General features: G+C 45.6%; 1 protein-coding gene across 1 annotated transcript in view; it reads right to left on the reverse strand.

Annotated features, from left to right (window-relative positions):
* Positions 1 to 6,305: 6,305 nt before the first annotated feature.
* Positions 6,306 to 17,602, reverse strand: part of ATP10D (ATPase phospholipid transporting 10D (putative)) — a 772,711-nt gene continuing 761,414 nt past the window's right edge. Inside the window, exons 22-24 of the mRNA XM_086962685.1 lie at positions 17,317 to 17,504; positions 8,666 to 9,559; positions 6,306 to 8,581 (exon numbers count right to left, since the gene is read on the reverse strand). Coding sequence (XP_086818811.1) covers positions 9,040 to 9,559; positions 17,317 to 17,504 — 708 coding nt within the window. The 3' untranslated portion in view covers positions 6,306 to 8,581; positions 8,666 to 9,039. The remainder of the gene's footprint in view (positions 8,582 to 8,665; positions 9,560 to 17,316; positions 17,505 to 17,602) is intronic.

The following is a 17,602-nucleotide window of genomic DNA, read 5'->3' on the forward strand; positions in this document are numbered from 1 at the left end:
TTTCGATTTATTTGTATTTTTTAAATTTGGTTTTCCAACAAAGTGGTTACTCAGTTTTCATTTTTCCATTAGTTCACATAAATCAGTTTATTCATTGTTTTGGTTTCCTTGTTCCTGTCCCAATAGAGTGTGAGATATAAACCATAATTCACTCAACTGGTGACTATATACCTATCTATACGCTAGTAGGAGCCGCTTAGCTACAGTGGACACTGCTAAAGAAAATGCCTTTAATGTAATGTCCCCGCTCTAGTTGTTATGACACGTCACCCCTCACCCATCCTGACATCCGCAGGCCAGGCGTGGCCTGCGGGGAGATAATAAAAGGAGGTCGTCCACAAGGGGGCGACACTCCCGACCCTGACCTTGTGTGCGTTTGCGTTATTTTCCCTCAACTGTTAGTGCCCATTCCGTGCCATCCCCTAGCCTTACATCTGCCACGGAGGTGCCGACCTCTGGCACAACACTGGCGACGCAGGGTGGGATGACCAGAGACTGCTGCGGTTACCCCAACAACCGAGAAAAAACAATCAAAGGAACTCACTTGGGCCTGGCCGGGACGGCCTGTGAGAGAACGGTGTGGTGACGGGGCCAACGCCGGAAAGCCGGGAGGAAGACTGCCTGCCTCAGAAACCCCGCCGGTAGCAGCATATACCAGGATCTGTAAGGGGAGACCGGCGGGGAAGAAACTGAAAGGCGCGAACTGGGCGAGGAAGCGGGACGCTGCTCTGACGCCATTGACACTGGCAAGGCCCGGCGCGCATGCACACTATAAACTGAGGCCTATTACTGACACCCAAATCGAGTGTGGAGGTGCCGGGACGGCACCGAGGCCTGAGACACAGGAAAACAGCGCGGACCCATCGTAGCATACGCGCGCTGGATAAAACAAGCATTGGCAGCTGCAATCAAAGTAGCCCACAGTGAACACTCCACATCGTGCGAGCAGCAACGCCCACGAGGGGTCTCCACAAGCAGGGACAGATACTATACACCCTGATACACTCAGGCAGGACAACAGCAGAGGGGCACCCCGACAAACAAGCATTGGTAACCACAAACGCCACAAAAACAATCACCGGCCATGGTGGATGAAGACGCACCTGCGGTTCCGATTCACATCCCGTTTCAGCACGCCGCATCGGGGGTTCTATCCCCATTCAGTGAACTGACAGACCCATCCACTGCGTCTCCCCGATGGAAGACATGGCTAGAGCGGCTGGAAAATTACTTTGTGGTATCAAGAGAGACCGAGAACACGATCAAGAGGTCCCTACTCCTCCACTACGCAGGGGATGAAATCTTCAAGTTATTCAAACATCTGCCTGACACCTGAGCTGCCGGAGACTACGACGCAGCGGTAAGGGCACTCAATGGTCATTTTGACCTGCAATTGAACCTTGATTTTGAGGTCTTCAAGTTGGGCCAAGCACGACAACGCGAGGGTGAATCCATGGACAGATTCTATGCCCGAGTAAGGGAACTCGCCAGCACCTGCACCGACGAAGACCAACCCAAAGCCATACGGAGACAAGTCATCCAAGGGTGCAGAGACAAGACGTTGCGAGGACTCATCCTGAGGAAGCCAGGAATTACGCTAGAAGACATCTTAATCCTAGCGAGGTCGCATGAACTCTCAGCTGTCCGGGCCATGGCGATGGACCAAGCACTGAACAAGCCTCCAGGAAAACTCGATGCTGTGAAGACAGAACGAGCAGACGCGGTGAAGACGCAGACACGGGGTCACTACTCCAAGGAGACTCGAAAAGGAAGTCCCTGAACGAAGTGTGGATACTGTGGGCATGAACCTCATGCTGCAAAAGACTGCCCAGCCCAAGGGAAGATATGCACACAATGTGGGATTCCAAATCATTTTGCTTCAGTGTGTCGGAGACGCAACTACGCAAAAAACCCAAGGAGACCTCAGTCGATGTCCAACGCGGAGAGACAGCTGGTCTGTGAGTGACCCACCCCCTCCGGGAGGACCTTATCGCAGTCCAGGGACATACTTACCGACTGTAGATGAATCATCACTCAGAAGACGAGGAGGTACATGTAATCTCGTTCGCACGAGAATTGAAACGACGCAGACGACCACAACCTACGTGTATCGTCCAGTTGGGAGGCAATGAAGTCAAGGCGGTGATTGACACCGGGGCCACGGTAAATGTCATGGGTTTACCCCAGTTCAAAAAGTTGCGTCCTAGCCCACCGGTGGTTCCCTCAAAAACTCGTATCTTCGCCTATGGGGCAGACAATCCACTTCCCCTCAAAGGGAAGATCACAGTACCAATCAAGGCGGATGACCTGGAGGTGATGGCGACCATCCACATAATCGACAGGGAGGCTGACACACTGCTAAGCAGCCACACGGCTGAAGATTTGAGACTTATAGCTTTTGCCAATCGGATCCGAATCCATCAGGTTGATGAACTGCTGGATCAGTTCCCCGAACTCTTCAGGGGGCTAGGCTGCATCAAGTGTGAGCCCGTGAGGCTGCATATTGACAAGACAATCACTCCCATCGCATTACGACATCGTCGTATCCCTTTCCACCTGAGACCAATAGTGGAGAAAGAACTAGAGAAACTAGAAAGCCAGGGTGTCATCGAGAAGGTGTCGGGACCTTCCCCGTGGTTGTCCCCAATGGTAATAGTTGAAAAACCTTGACAACCCGGAGCGATCCGCCTGTGCATCGACATGCGCCTCCCTAACAAGGCTATCAGAAGGGAGCGCCATTTGACACCCACCATGGACGCAGACGTCAATGGCTCAAAATGGTTCTCCGAAATTGACTTAAATGCAGGCTACCATCAACTTCCCCTGGCAGAGGAGAGTCGTTTCATCACCACCTTCAGCACACATCTGGGACTACGGCGCTACAAGAGGCTCAATTTTGGCATATCATCTGCAGCCGAGGTGTTCCAAAACACCATCAGGGAACTGCTCTCTGGCCTACCGGGCGTCATCAATGTCAGCGATGGCATCCTGATACATTCCAAGACAGCAGCGGAACACCACAAACACCTCCGAGACACTTTGAAACAACTGAGCGCTCACGGGGCGACACTCCACAAGGAGAAGTGCAAATTCCTCCAGCCCACAATCAAATTCTTCGGATAAGTCTTCAGTCAAGAAGGCATTCAAGTGGATCCCAGAAAGTCGAGAGCCATCAAAGACACACCAGCACCTAAGTCCCCGACGGAAATCCAGAGTTTCCTAGGTATGGCCACCTACTGTGGCCGGTTCATACCTGGTTTGGCCACCTGGAGTGAACCGCTACGGGCACTGACCAAAACAGAAGCAGTTTGGCAGTGGGGAACAAAGGAAGAGGAGGCCTTCCAAAGAATCAAAGATGCACTGTTGGAGAAAGCCACCCTGGCCTACTTCGATACGGACAAACGAACAGAAGTATTAGTTGATGCCAGTCCCGTAGGCCAGGAAGCGGTACTCACACAGGAACAAGAGCCAGGACAATGGGTCGCATTGGCGTTTGCAAGCAAAGCTCTCACCCCAACGGAGACGAGGTATGCGCAAATTGAGAGAGAAGCGCTCGCCATTAAATGGGCGTGCAGTCATTTCCACCTGTATCTGCGAGGACACCCATTTGTTATGGTCACTGACCATCAGCCACTGGTATCCCTTTTTAAGGGGACTGCACCACACCCCCCTCCGCACATTGAAAGATGGGCAATCCAGCTACAACCCTACGAAATGGAGGTGGTCTACAGGCCAGGCGCTAAAAACACCGCAGATTTTCTGTCCCGCCACCCAGGGGAGGAAGGCCAGGCGGGGGAAGATGGAGACTGTGACGAATTTGCCCAGTGGGTAGCACTAACCTCATGCCCTCAGAACATGACACTCGAGGACATCAAAGAAGCCGCCACTACCGATGCAGTGTATGCTCGGACACTCAGAGCGGTGCAGGAGGGATCCTGGGCAGAATATCTCTGTCACACCAATTCCTGGACTGCGGAGGACAAAGAAGCGCTCACGAAAGTGTGGCGGATCCGACATGAGCTAAGTGCCACCGAGGACAACATACTCCTACGGGGATCCCGACTAGTCATACCCCAAACTCTGCGACATCGAGCGATACAACTTGCCCATGGGGGACACCAAGGGGTCCCAAAGATGAAGACGAAGGATAAGAGAGAAAATGTGGTTCCTGGACCTGGATGAACTAGTCGAAGAACATGTGCGGAGCTGCATGCCATGCCAACTGACAAGCGCCCCAGACAGGCCCCAGCCTGTCATCACCGAAGAAGCATGTGTGAAGCCCTGGACCAAGATAAGTGTCGACTTTGGAAGTTTCCCTGGAGGCGGACATACCCTAGTAATGATCGATGCCTATTCCAAATACCCGGTGGTGGAAATAGCAGCATCCACGGCCTTCAGCCACGTAAGCCCGGCAGTCGAAAAAATCTTCGCAATGTCCGGGTACCCTCGGGAAGTACGCAGTGACAATGGTCCTCCTTGTCAAGGTGCTGAGTTCGCCATATTCCTACAGCAGAGGGGAATCCATCACCGCCGCATCACCCCACAGTGGCCCCAAGCCAATGGTGACGTGGAAAGGTTCATGCGCACACTTAACAAGACTTTTCGCATTGCCCTGGTGGAACAAGCTGACCCAGAACACAGGTTACACGAATTCAAGCGTGAATACAGGAGCACCCCTCACTGCACCACCCAGAGAAGCCCATGGAGCCTCATGTTTCAGGGACCCTGAAGAGACCTCCTTCCTAGCAACCCGGAATGGACACCAACTCCGGCTCCCGTGGAAGACACCCAGGAAAGAAGAAGACTGGGAAACCAGCAAGCTAGCCACACCAGGAGAGCGAGACCCAACAGGATAGAACCGGGAACACAAGTGATCCTCAAGAACAGGCAGCCAGGAGGAAAGTTCCAGACCGGTTTCGAGCCAGGCACCTGGACGGTAGCCTCAACCTCAGGAACCATGGTGACAGCACGAAAAGGAGAAGAAGAGGTATCCCGGAACACCTCCTGGTTCAAAAAGATCACCCTAAGCGAAAGCAAGGACCTCGCCCCGGGACAAGGAGATGCTGAAGGAGCACGGGCAGCTGAGGGCGGAAGCGAAACAGCTGAGGCTGAACAACAAGTGGAGAAGGAGGAAACAGGAGGCCCGCTTATACCGGCGACCATGGAAAGCAGCTCGAGCCAGGGCGCCCCAAGAGGAGGAACCCGTCGCAGAGTTATGGGCTGCGGCCAAACCCGCGGCCTAGTCAAAGACTTAGCGACTATGCCGGTTTGCTGGGACGTTGATCTCCCAACAAGAGACACGCCAACGACACCCTCGCCATGCTAGCGACCTGGGAAGCCTGGCACGTTTTAAACTCTTTGTTGCGGACTGTTTAAAAAAAAAAAAAGTTATAGTTGGATAGGGATGTAATGTCCCCGCTCTAGTTGTTATGACACGTCACCCCTCACCCATCCTGACATCCGCAGGCCAGGCGTGGCCTGCGGGGAGATAATAAAAGGAGGTAGTCCGCAAGGGGGCGACACTCCCGACCCGGACCTTGTGTGCGTTTGCGTTATTTTCCCTCAACTGTTAGTGCCCATTCCGTGCCATCCCCTAGCCTTACATCTGCCACGGAGGTGCCTACCTCCGGCACAACATTTAACATACTGACCAGATTTAGTGTATGAGAATGTTTAATGTCACAGAAAATGTATTGAGTTGCATTTTTGAATGCACCACACTTCTGTCAAATTTGACCAGGAAGACTGACTTGGCTCCTTTCATGTGTGCAATGTGGCAACATGACAGAATCGTCCACACCCTAGAGCAGAGGTCTTCAAACTGGGGGGCAGGCTCCCCTGAGGGGCCGTAAGGGATCTCAGAGGGGTGCCAGGCTCTGGCCTAGACAAGCATCATGCTTTGTTTTAAGTGATAAAAAATGAGCTGCAGTAAGCCACTTTGTAATGGGCCATAATATACAACTTAGTCATATTATATCCTGACTTCATGTGTAAAAGGGGTAACAGAGCTTAACTGCAATTTAGACATGTTTAAACATTGCCAATCTAATATAATACTTGTAAAAAATTGAGGGTGGGCGGAATGATTTTCCTTTTTAATACGAGGGGCGCGGCATTAAGAAGTTTGAAGACCACTGCCATAGAGCATATGCTAGCACTGTAGCCACAGTAAAGGCCACATTACTCAAATTGGTCACATCTAAAAGAACATTATCATAATAAGTTACTGACTTTTTTTTCTTGCAAGCGAAACAAGAACAAAAAATATTGGCAGGCACAATGGCAAATAAAGACAGCACTATTAATCATTATTCAACAATTCTAAAAATACGTTTTGTTCTTTATTCATTTTTCAAATATATAAAACTGAGCTCAAATTTACATGCTTGTACAAGGACATTCAAATGTAAAAAAAAAACACGTTGGCTAATTCAGACCGAAAGTTCATGTTTAAAAATATACATTTCATATTTCGTCAAAATGCGGGATGTACTTTGGGTTACATTGTAAAGGACTGACTCTGCTCTAACTTGCAAGTGCTTTTTTCGGAGAATGAAATACAGCAGAAACGAGAGTAATGACAGCATATCTGACGGTGGGGAAGGTAAGGAGCAATATGATGCATATTTCATAGGAAAGTAGTCCCCATTTGAGCAAGGCATATTCACCAATGCACACTGGTGAGCACAGTTCGTACATTCGATAATGTTTCAAGATTTAAGAGCACTAGGTACAAGTGTTGACACTTTGCAGAGGCATTTTGCACGTGGATGAGGCTTCCATGCAAACAGTTTTCGATAAAACATAAGTTCCATCAAGCCTACAGCGGTTCCATCAGGTTATGAATTGGTTTCTAATGTGGTTTTATTTAGTAGTTTGTGTGACTGTGAATACACCCTGATATTTCAAACTCCATGGATAAACGTTTCTATTTAGTGACATGGTGCAAAATCTAACCATCAGTATTCAAAAACTGCAATAAAAAACCCACAGAATTTGGACAAAAGGTAGTGTCCGTTCTGTTTTCAAATAACCAAAGATATGAGGTTATTCTTATAAAAATAATTAAGTTATGCTTTCAAAACTGATTTAAAAAAACGTTGATTTATCTTGATGTGCATAAACAGAGTCCATAATATGGTACCCGGCTTCTTCAGGCTTTTATGCACAATTCTCTGGAGCTTCGGACTATAGAGGAGTGAAAATATAAAATCGGGACAGTAACTATGCCCAAAAAAGAGCAAAAGACAACACAATATTGAAAACCATGAATAGAAAAGAACAGATGGATTGCTGTCCTCTGGGCAAACACGCTTCTCAAGAAGATCAACTCAGAAATCACTCCTTACTGAAGACACAGGAGTGTCAGTGCATATTCAGGAGAAAGCCACTCGTAGTTAAAACAAACAAAGAACAAAAAATCAGACAGAACATGTAATTTTGGTACAGATGTTCGCCCTTTTAAGAGAAATAGTTAAAACATACATGTCTGACATCCTTCTTCAAATAGGGCATCGTCAGTGCATATGTGGAATGAACAAGTGCCCGGCGGATAGTACAAAATGTGAAATAGAACTTGCCCACTAGACCAGTTTACTCTAGTGCAGTACCCAGTCTGTACAAATACAAAAATAACTGCACTAAACACAACTATTTTTAAATAGTCAATTTCGAGTAACTTCATAATTGCACTCAATACGTCTCACTACAGTACTTTGTTTGACGTACATGAACATTCAACTCAAACTGAAGCAACAACTGACTAGTTGCCTCATTCAAGCCTTTATAATCTACAGTACTATTGCTGAAGGGGGAAAAGGCACGCTTGTTCTGTGATATATTAATGTATTGTGTTAGTCAGATCCTCATTTGATATTGGCTAGTGCAATTCAAGAAGGGACAATCCCAGGGCAGGGTAGGATTCTCAGTGAAACTACATAAGGCCCATTGGAATTGGAGCCCAATGCAGTCCTACTTAACACTGTACCAGAGTCTGAGCCACATTGGTGCCATCTCTGTTTTTGTAGCACACACCCCGACCACAAAAGTAACACTTTTACTGGAATCCTCTCCCCATAACACATTATTTGCATCAAATGGATGTAGTATGAGAATCTGGACTTTACTTTCGACATATTAGCACAAATAAAATCAAAGGGATGGAATCAGAATAAATGAGATTCCGTGTCTACAGCACAGGAAGATAATTACAGCTGTGTCAAGTCAAAGAACACCAAATACATTTTTTATGGCTTTGGTCGATATTGCATAGACTGACCAAACTAAAGTATTTTTAACAGTGGTGCATTGGCAACAAACAACAAAATAGAAACAAGCAGTCACAAACACTTTGAGCTTTATAGGAGCAAATCTGCATTGGTGATTAAGAAATTAGACAAAGGGCATTGGAGACACCCATACAAAGTAAGTACAGTTTCAGGAAGAAATGACAAAAAATGTAGTACAATGCAACTAATGACGATGTGAGAAAGGACAAGTATCTACCGCTACTGGCAATCATGACCTCGTGTTTAATACTTAATACTTCTACATTTGTTCTGCAAAATCTTCTCACTGGGAACTGTGGTAGATTGATGAGACACTCTCTTGAAGCAGGTTGAAGAAAGAGTTTATTTCCAGGAGGTAACAGCTTAAACAGGAACACCGAGTACAAAAGGTTAACTATGAAAAGAGTGATACTTAGACAGATTTGGGGGGAATACTGTAGTGGAGCAAACAGGAAAACGTTGTCAATATGATCGCAGTCCTGTTGTCTCAAACACAATAAGATTAGAAAGGATTCAATAACCACATAGACAAGATGTGGCTATTTAAAAATTAGCTATCTAGAGTAGATATGAGGATTCTTTTTCCCAGCTCTGTGTTTGAGTTGTATTGTACAGTTAGAAAATGTCACGTACAAATCCTTTAAAATAATAAAAGGAATCCTAAAAGGAATTTAAAAGAACTTTACACAAACTTAGGATCGTAAGGAGAAACCCACTCTGCTCATAAATACTAAAATAATGTCCTTCAAAGTTAGCTTATTGGTTTTTCTGAAGGCACCAAAAAGTCTATTCCACATGAGGTAGAACTCAAGCCTTCCTTCTGTCCTAAAACATTTTCGCAGTCTTCGTCGAAGGTAAAATTCATATATGCTGAGGAAGAGGAATGTGAATTTTGACTCAACAGTTCATCATAAGATTTGTTTTGTGACGTCAGAAAGGAAGGACTCCATTTTCCCACATCTTCATCTGGATCTTCCCCAATTGCAAAAGAAACCTCGTGAACCATATGGTCCTGTGATTTGTGGCAGTCAGCGGCCACAGACATTGATGAATTGAAAGCAGCACCTGAATGGTTTTCTTGAGTGGGAACCATGTTCTCAGGGTCTGAACATGTCAGTTCCTTGTGGAAGTCTGTTTCACAGTTAAGAAGTGTTTCTTCTTTCCACTTCTTGATAGCCACCTTCTGTTCATCGAGTGAAAGTTTGCAAAGCTGTTTGGCCTTCGTTAACGGAGTTGGACATACTGTGCCCTGAAGAGCTCTTAAGAGAAACCTAGGATAGAACAAATAAAGAGAATCAAAGCTGTGTCACTTGTTTGCAATCCAAACACACAATTATAACTTTTAACCCTCTTTGCAAGCTGACGAATATATCATATCAAAAACGTAAAAGTAGTGCAGGTTAAAAAGTGTAAAGTAATTTGTGAATGCTTAACATAATCCTCATTACCTCCATCCACCCTGTTATGAGCGGTATTTTTGGGGCCCACTGTACTTCACAAACTATCTGCATCAAAGCAGGCAACAATAATAGCTGCTTGTGCAACAAATCTGCATGAATAATACTCAGGGAATTAAAAAAACACATTTTCACAGGAAATGACATCAAATTATAAAAAAGTAGTCTAATTTTACTGAGGATATACTGACCTCAACCCGACCTGCACACAAAAGGATGGAACCGTTTCGCCCATTTTATTCAGTGAAAGAATTACCATTGCCTTGTCAGACAACAACTAAGATCAATAAAATATTCATTTGAAGACCCACAGGTCGCTCAGGTCACTTGCGTTTCATGAATCTAAGGGCATTGCCTCAAGTTAGATTAAGTCTTAAATGAGTCCCAAATTTTAACATTTAAAGTCTAATTTTCATTTATTGAAGCCTTTAGTCAAACAAAACACTCCCCTTCTATATACATTTATAAAAGGCCAAAGAAATCAGAGATCCTCAAGTTTGACGTTTTTACACTGGATTTCTGTGAGGAGGACTACACCTCAAAGATTTTATAGATTTTAATTCCATACTATCGTCCATCACATATTCTTGCCAGAAAGAGGTGAACATTTGAGTTTGGAAGCTTTATGACCCCTTAAGTAGACGTGAAAGTCAGTGGCGGTGCGTCCATTGGGGGCGTTGGGGCGTTGCCCCACTAGCCATGGACGACTGCACTGCCAATGAATAGTTACTTTTTAAAAATAAATCAGACTTTTAAAAATGAAATTTGAGCCGAGCGCACGGCGCGCTACCTGTTCCGGGAAAAGCCCGACCGAATCGGGCATCCAGAAGGAAGTGGGCCGTGGGGGGCGGGGCTGCAGCAGAGTGACAGGCAGGCAGGTCACACAGACAGGCAGCGAGGTGCTGACTGCGCATGTTAAATCCCGGAGTAGTCAATTTTTTGACTGACCCGCGCATGCCTACAGTAGACCTTCCCTCCCCCCACCCTCCCTCCTTAGCACTCAGATACATAGGGGGACCCGGGGCCCCAGTCTCATGTAGGGCAGATAGTGTCCTGCTCGTAATCCAATCCTGGCGCAGTGGCGCTGTTCACGCGGCGCCAGGATTGGCTGCTGCAGAAGGATGGTGCAGCGCGTGTGGCAGTTGGCTGCTCGGAAGAGAGTAAGTGTGAAACTGAAAGTCATATAGCTGAGAGGGTCTGTAGTGGCGCCAACGGACCCGGGGCCTGCTCAGGAGTCGGACCTCAGGTAGGATTGTTTAAATATATATTTTATGTGGCGGGGTCTGGCCCAGTAGTAAGCCATGTGGCTATTGTTGTGCAATTGTGAATGCAATGCTCGTCTTGTCTGTGCGTAGGCGAGAATCGCCGATCTGTGGAATGAACCGTGTCTGAGTCTGGCTACAGTTTTGCTTACTCATATTTCAGTTATTTTTGCAATCAAAATACTTATTCACTCGAAGGCGAGTTTTTTAGTGGATTAAAGATCGGTCGAATACATAGCTTTGGTATTCGGCACACGCACATTTATAGCGCCTGCCACAGGATTCTGACCAGAGCTTTGGGTACTAGCACTCATAAGTTAAAAAAATTGATCACAGCACTCAAGGGGAAATCAGATATAGTAATGGGCTTCCTAAGAACTGATGCAATGGAACACTTTGGACACAAATGGTGTCCCGTAAAGAGCAGTCTTCTAGCCCCCACCAGACCAGTTTTAGCCAAAGAAGGGATGCAATCAATGTAGATAAACAGGACATGATGGGCTGGTAACAGAGATATGATGGTAAGGGATGAGTCTATAGTGAAATCTAAGCAGCGGACGCTTGCACAGGGGGATCCAGGAACATATCCATGTTTAAATTGTGTCTGTACAAGTGCTGAGCAGTGCGAGTGCTTGCATGTGCCCTCTGTTTTAATAATCCGCCCCCCCCCCCACACCTCCCGCACGACACCAAGCGAGCCGCGACTGCTATGACCTGGCTGTACCCAAAACACTAACCTGGTCTCCACACTCTAACCTGTGCACAAAACACTCCTCAACACCCTGACCACTACACGGAACAGTGTCCTATTGTTCATGTTCACATTCTTCTTAGTTGTGCACAAAATACTTCCTACTTTCCACACTGACTCTGACCTGAGCATGAGACACGCACGTTTCTGCAATGCACACTCTCTGACCGGGGCTGCGCATGAAACAACGTCCTACTCTCTCTCACCCTCTGACCTGTGCATGAAACACTACCAAGTGCATTACAGTATGACCTGTGTGTGAACAGTGTTCTGGAGTGGACACTACACTCAGACCTGTGTACGACGGAGCCCTGCATTCCACATTCTCCCCTGAAGCTGCGCTATGCAGTATACACACAACACTGTCCTGCACCCACACTGACATGTGCATGAAAAACTGTCCTGCAGGAAAGTTGGTAGCGCATAAAACAAAGCCCTGCATACTCCACTCTGTCCTGTTCACAAAAAATGCCGTTCTCGCAGCACTCTGCTCTGTGCACGAAACACTTAAAATGCATCTAGTTAATAGCAGTGTGTTTGTGTAGAGATAAGCATGACCTACGGTGACATTATTTTCCCAAATCCACCCTGGTGCAAGCAAGGAGAAAGCAGAATATCGTGTGACATTTTTCTGTGTAGTTAATGTAAATATTTCATTGTTTACGCAGCTGAACCCTGGGTGGTGTTCCTCGCTTTAATGACATTAGAACTGAAGAGTGTAACTCAAGTGTCACTCTCATGCAAGCCACCGCTGGCTATTCATTGGCACCATAGAGGAATGCTTAGGTTGTGAATGTGTAATAGCCACTCACACCTGCCTTCGAAATTATGAACAGGTGGCAGTTGAGAGCTGTCGTAGCAGATGCAATACGTTGTATTTGGGATCAAATATGAATGCAACACACCACGTGCATCGTTGTTAATGAGACATCCAATTATAAACTAGAACACCAGCGTCCTACCCAACAGTAAAAGAAGATGTGACGCTATGTCTAGAGCTGCCAGTGATGGAGCTGGGAAACAGGCGTCAGGTCAGCATCCTGCAATTCTGGCCAACTCACTTTATCTAGTTTCTGGTTGCTTGCTGTGTATGCAGTGGGAGAATGGGATTGTGGTAGCACTGCTATCTTCAAGTATGCGGTAGGGACTAAAACGTTTGTGAGAGCTTACTGTGGGAAAATTGAGCGGACACTAGTGACAACCGTGAGGTGGGTTTCCTTTATTGTCTTCATTATGAACGATTTTTAGGCGGGATATCAGGGGAAAGGAGCGAAAGCCACAGGCAGCTTGTGTCTGTGGGTCCGGTGTTCTCTAAATAGTGCTAATAATGTTCAATCTATCCCCCGTTGACATACGTTCACTGAGCCTATCAGAACCCCAGCAATAGGTTTAGGCCCACCACTTTTTTTGTTTACATTCTAAGCATTGATTAGTTAAAAAAAAAGTGTGGGGTAGATGATATGTGCCAGTTGTGCTGTACAAGGGAAGGAAATGAATTGCGCTCTATCTGCCATTCATTGTTGGGTCAATGCAACACGTGGTCTCAGTCCTTTGCTCTTCATAATTTTCAAATGTAAATGAGACTAGTACGGTACTAGTCTCATTTACATTTGAAAATTATGCTAGTAGTACGGGGCCATACTGTAGTATCCGAGCAATTACTTTAAACCAGTTCGTATATAACGCACAGTATTCAGACGTCTTATTTTACAATAAATTCAGCTGAATAGAATACAATGCTTATTTATAGGTCAGGCTTGTTCGTGCCCGCCGTATGATGGATTGACAATGTTTCTGGAACATTTGATCATTCTCTAGACCAAGCGAAGATTGTTACAGTCGCTGCAAAATGCTTAGGTTGAATTTTCCCAGTTGTTGAACATTATACATTTGACTTTGACTCGCAAGGAATTTGTGAAAGCTGCAGCGTTGGGCAAAGTGGCAGCTGTGAGCATCGCCTGTCTTGTGTACTGCTGCCGAGCACTGCTATTCATTAGAATAACCTTCAATTTAAGTGAAGGTTATTCTAATGAATATCACTTTGTAGTAATGCCCGAGCCATAAACAGTCACCTCGCATTCCGGAGAACACGCAGACTCAAAAAGTAAAGAAACACCTGTCTTTGCAAAGTAATTTGTCGAGCTGCAGTGCAGATTATTGTTTTTTTTTTATCATGGTGACTCTGCCGTGGCTGGCTGGGTGCATATACAGATTAGATGAATGCAGTTATTGCTTTGGGGAGGCCTGCCTCTTCCAGGGCACAGGCTCCCTAATGACATGATTGATAGGCTGTCCCAAAACCGAAGAGGAACTCATCAGATATTAGATGACTAGATGTGCTTGGTTTGATGAACTGTAGTCATTGAGATAGATGTTTAAGTGTGGTGTATCCTTCGTGGTGGGCTTTGTTTTCAGTGCGAGCTGTTCTGGGCGGGAGCTCAGTGTGTGAGAGTTACTTTCTGGTGGGGCCGTTGTGTTTTGTGCACTAATTGACGGACGGTGCTGGTAACAATGGCGGGTTCAGCTGCAGTGGCCTAGTCACGAAGTCCTTAGCCTTGTTTCTATAAATCTATACAGAATGAGCTATGAAGCGCAAGCGCTAACAACATTCATACATAACACATGCAGCTTTTCAGAGGTTATAATAATTGAGATGAATAGTGTGCAAGAGGTCAGATAGCATATCCATTTGTAGAACCACCACTGAGTAGCTGCTAATACTTTCTGTGTTTTTGAGCAGTAAGTACATATTGTCTACCACCCCACCGGCTCCTTTTCAACCTTATGCACACTCCACAACCAACTCGCTGCAGTAATGACAAAGCCCGAGTCACTTGTCAACCATAAACAAACCGTGACAAGCAAGCTCCCAGTGGCATCTTTTCATGTCTTGTAGTGTGTTTTTGATTAATAAAGAAATTGTACATATTAATCTGGTTTTAATATGTTTTGAGTATGTTCATGCTCAAAACTCTGCTGACCTTTTATCATCTTTGAAAATGCTACGTGGGGATCCTGTGTTTGTCCAAATAAATAAACTGCTTTCAATTTACCGGCCCATCCCAAGTGTTCCAAGAATCTCACCCCAGCTAAGCACAGATGTAAAGTGAGAGAGGTAAATCAAACTACATGAGTGAAATCATTACTCATGCCCCGTGCAAACAGCCTTACATTGCACCTCGAAGCACCCGTCGAAATTTGGCATCGCCATCTTGTTGCGTCGTAATTAGGAGTGTGCTCCATGAATTAACTTACTTATGTCCACACAAATAGTGCACGATCATGTACATTTGCTGTAATTATAAAACAGCATCTCAGGGTTTCTGGCCAGCAGTTTGTTGCTTTATAGTGAGGTGTGCGCTCTTCGAGCACCCTTGTAAGTATGCACACACACTCGTTCATGAGCATGCATTTCTTGAAACGTTACCCACACCCATTTCGCTAACATTAATAAATTGCAATTCACGTACTTTGCCTAAAATTCTTGCTGACTCCCTCTTCGCTAACAACCATAAACTGCTTCTCTGGCCACAGGCCCATGGTAAACACCCCTTTGCTCTCCAGCTAGGTGTGTGCGCTAAAATACCCCTACTAGTATACAATTAATGTTATTTTCTGAGTAGTGCCCGAGTAAAAGGATTTTCTAAAACTGGCACAAACTTTCATCTGTAACTGCCTCAAGCTACGCAGCATAAGCCTAATGAAAGATTGATTGCATCTGTCAATGGGAAGAATGCAGGAACATATCCAATATTTACATAATGTGTTGTGTTTACACCACTTCCTTCATATTTTACAGCTTTCCGTGTAAGTCTCCCCATTGTCTATGTGAGGGACGTAGAAAACAGCCAGTCTTTTAAAACCGATGATGCACGGAAATCACATAACAAAGATGAACTACCATGTCTTCTGGCAGAAAATTCAACCTTAATTATTTTGATAACTCAAAATGCTGGTTTTTATTATAGATTCGTATCTGTTTAGAAATGACAAGTGCATATGGGCATCATTTAGTTAGTTGTGTCTGTGATTTGGATCTGATTGAAATCAGGATTTGTGCAAACTGGGTTACTCGAGTTGATTGAATAGTTATCTAAAGTGAAAGTAAATATATTTTCCGTTTTGAAAATGTGTTGCCAAATTACAAATACATATATTTTTAAGCTGAATTTCATTTTTTTTTTGCAAAGGTATGCAATGAATAATTGGTTCTAAGATGCTATCGTAAAATATGTTTTTGAAAAGATGCTATCACATGCTGCACAGGTGGGCATCTCTGACCGCAGCGCTAGGGTGCCCTTGGAGAGGAAGGGCACACGCAGGGACGGGGGCGGAGCACTCAAGTACAGCTTCCGTCATGTGTGAAGGAGAAACTTCACATCCCCTTGTGGAGCTTCACCGCAGGGCTGGGGGGGTCTGCGGTCTGCTGAGAGCAGGAAGTCATTGTCCGAAAGAGAGAAGTGGAGGCCACACAGTACGTCTTTGAAGGATGTGTGCCAAGGAGGGTTTGATTCCAGGGCTCTTTCCATTCTAGTTCCCTCCCACTTTCATGGCACAGGGCCCCCTTCATGGAAATCACACCTGGTGCAGTAAGGGCACACACCGCACACACAGGCCTATCTATAGTTCCAGCACCACCCTGAAGCGGTTCCAACATTGGTATAGCCTCTGGGGAGGGGTGTTGTTGTGTGTTACACTCCCTGGGACATACACCCTACCCGAGGAGGAAGAGGCCCCCATAGCTATCATGCAGGGAGAGGGGCTGAGGCCAAACAGGGCAGCTGGGAGCTCTCTGACCTGTGCTCACCCTCCCCGTGTTCTGCATGAGTGAGAGAGAGCGAGAGAGAGGAACAGAGAGAGAGAGAAACAGAGAAAAAGAGGGAGAGATAGGAAGAGAGAGAAAGAGAGGGAAAAGGTAGAAAGACAGCAGTTGAAGAGAGAGATAGGAAAGGGAGGGAGATACAGAGAAAGAAAGAGAGATGCCATCCGGGCTCCCAGCCTGGAAGGATTTAGAATTCTCTGTTTGAATGCTGCTAGTTTGCGTTCTGTTTATTTGTTTGTTATTAAAATACATATGTGAGGTACTCGGCAATACATTGTGTTTTGTGTTTCGAAGTCTATTATGAAGCTCTGTGGTTATGCTGAATAAGCAGCTACCTATGTTATATGACACCTCTTGATTAATGTAATAACTGCACTTTCACAATTGCTTTATTAACCTTCCTGCTTTCTCAAATTTGCTTGAAAATGCACCATTTGTCCACTCTTTTTTCAAAAGTTTTCCCCCCGAACCCTCCTTAGGGGGTTCGGGCTCGCTCGCTGCGCTCGCTACCGTGGAGTATGATTATCATTTTACGCCCCACCACTTTCAAATGTCACCAGCTGCCACTGGTGAAAGTATAACTCAAGGTCATGGAGGCTCTTCAGAAAAGCATATTAGTATGGGGAAATACAGCAGCAGCTTTAGATTGCCATATGCGATGGGCTGGAGTTACAGTTCTTAAAATATGGTTACACGTATACACATTGTAAATAGAAATAAAGGGTCTGGTTATTACCTAGGTAGAAGAGCTAGAACAGTAGACATGATAATGACAAGATAAAACATGGGATCTTGCATATGCTTCTCCATGATCCAGTATGGGTTGGCTGGAGGGTTACAGGTAAGACATGTTGCTCCAAACGCCAAAGTGAAGACAAAGTACATGCAGACGCTTCCAAGCATAATAATGGAATGTATCCAGGTCTGAAACAAGATAGAAGATACACAAAAATGATCATTTACAAAAATATTTTAGCAAATAAAAGTGATATCAGTAAATATGTAGAAAAGTTACTTGTTTG

This window comes from Lissotriton vulgaris, chromosome 3_1, assembly GCF_964263255.1.
Source record: "Lissotriton vulgaris chromosome 3_1, aLisVul1.2, whole genome shotgun sequence".
NCBI classification, from domain to species: domain Eukaryota; kingdom Metazoa; phylum Chordata; class Amphibia; order Caudata; family Salamandridae; genus Lissotriton; species Lissotriton vulgaris.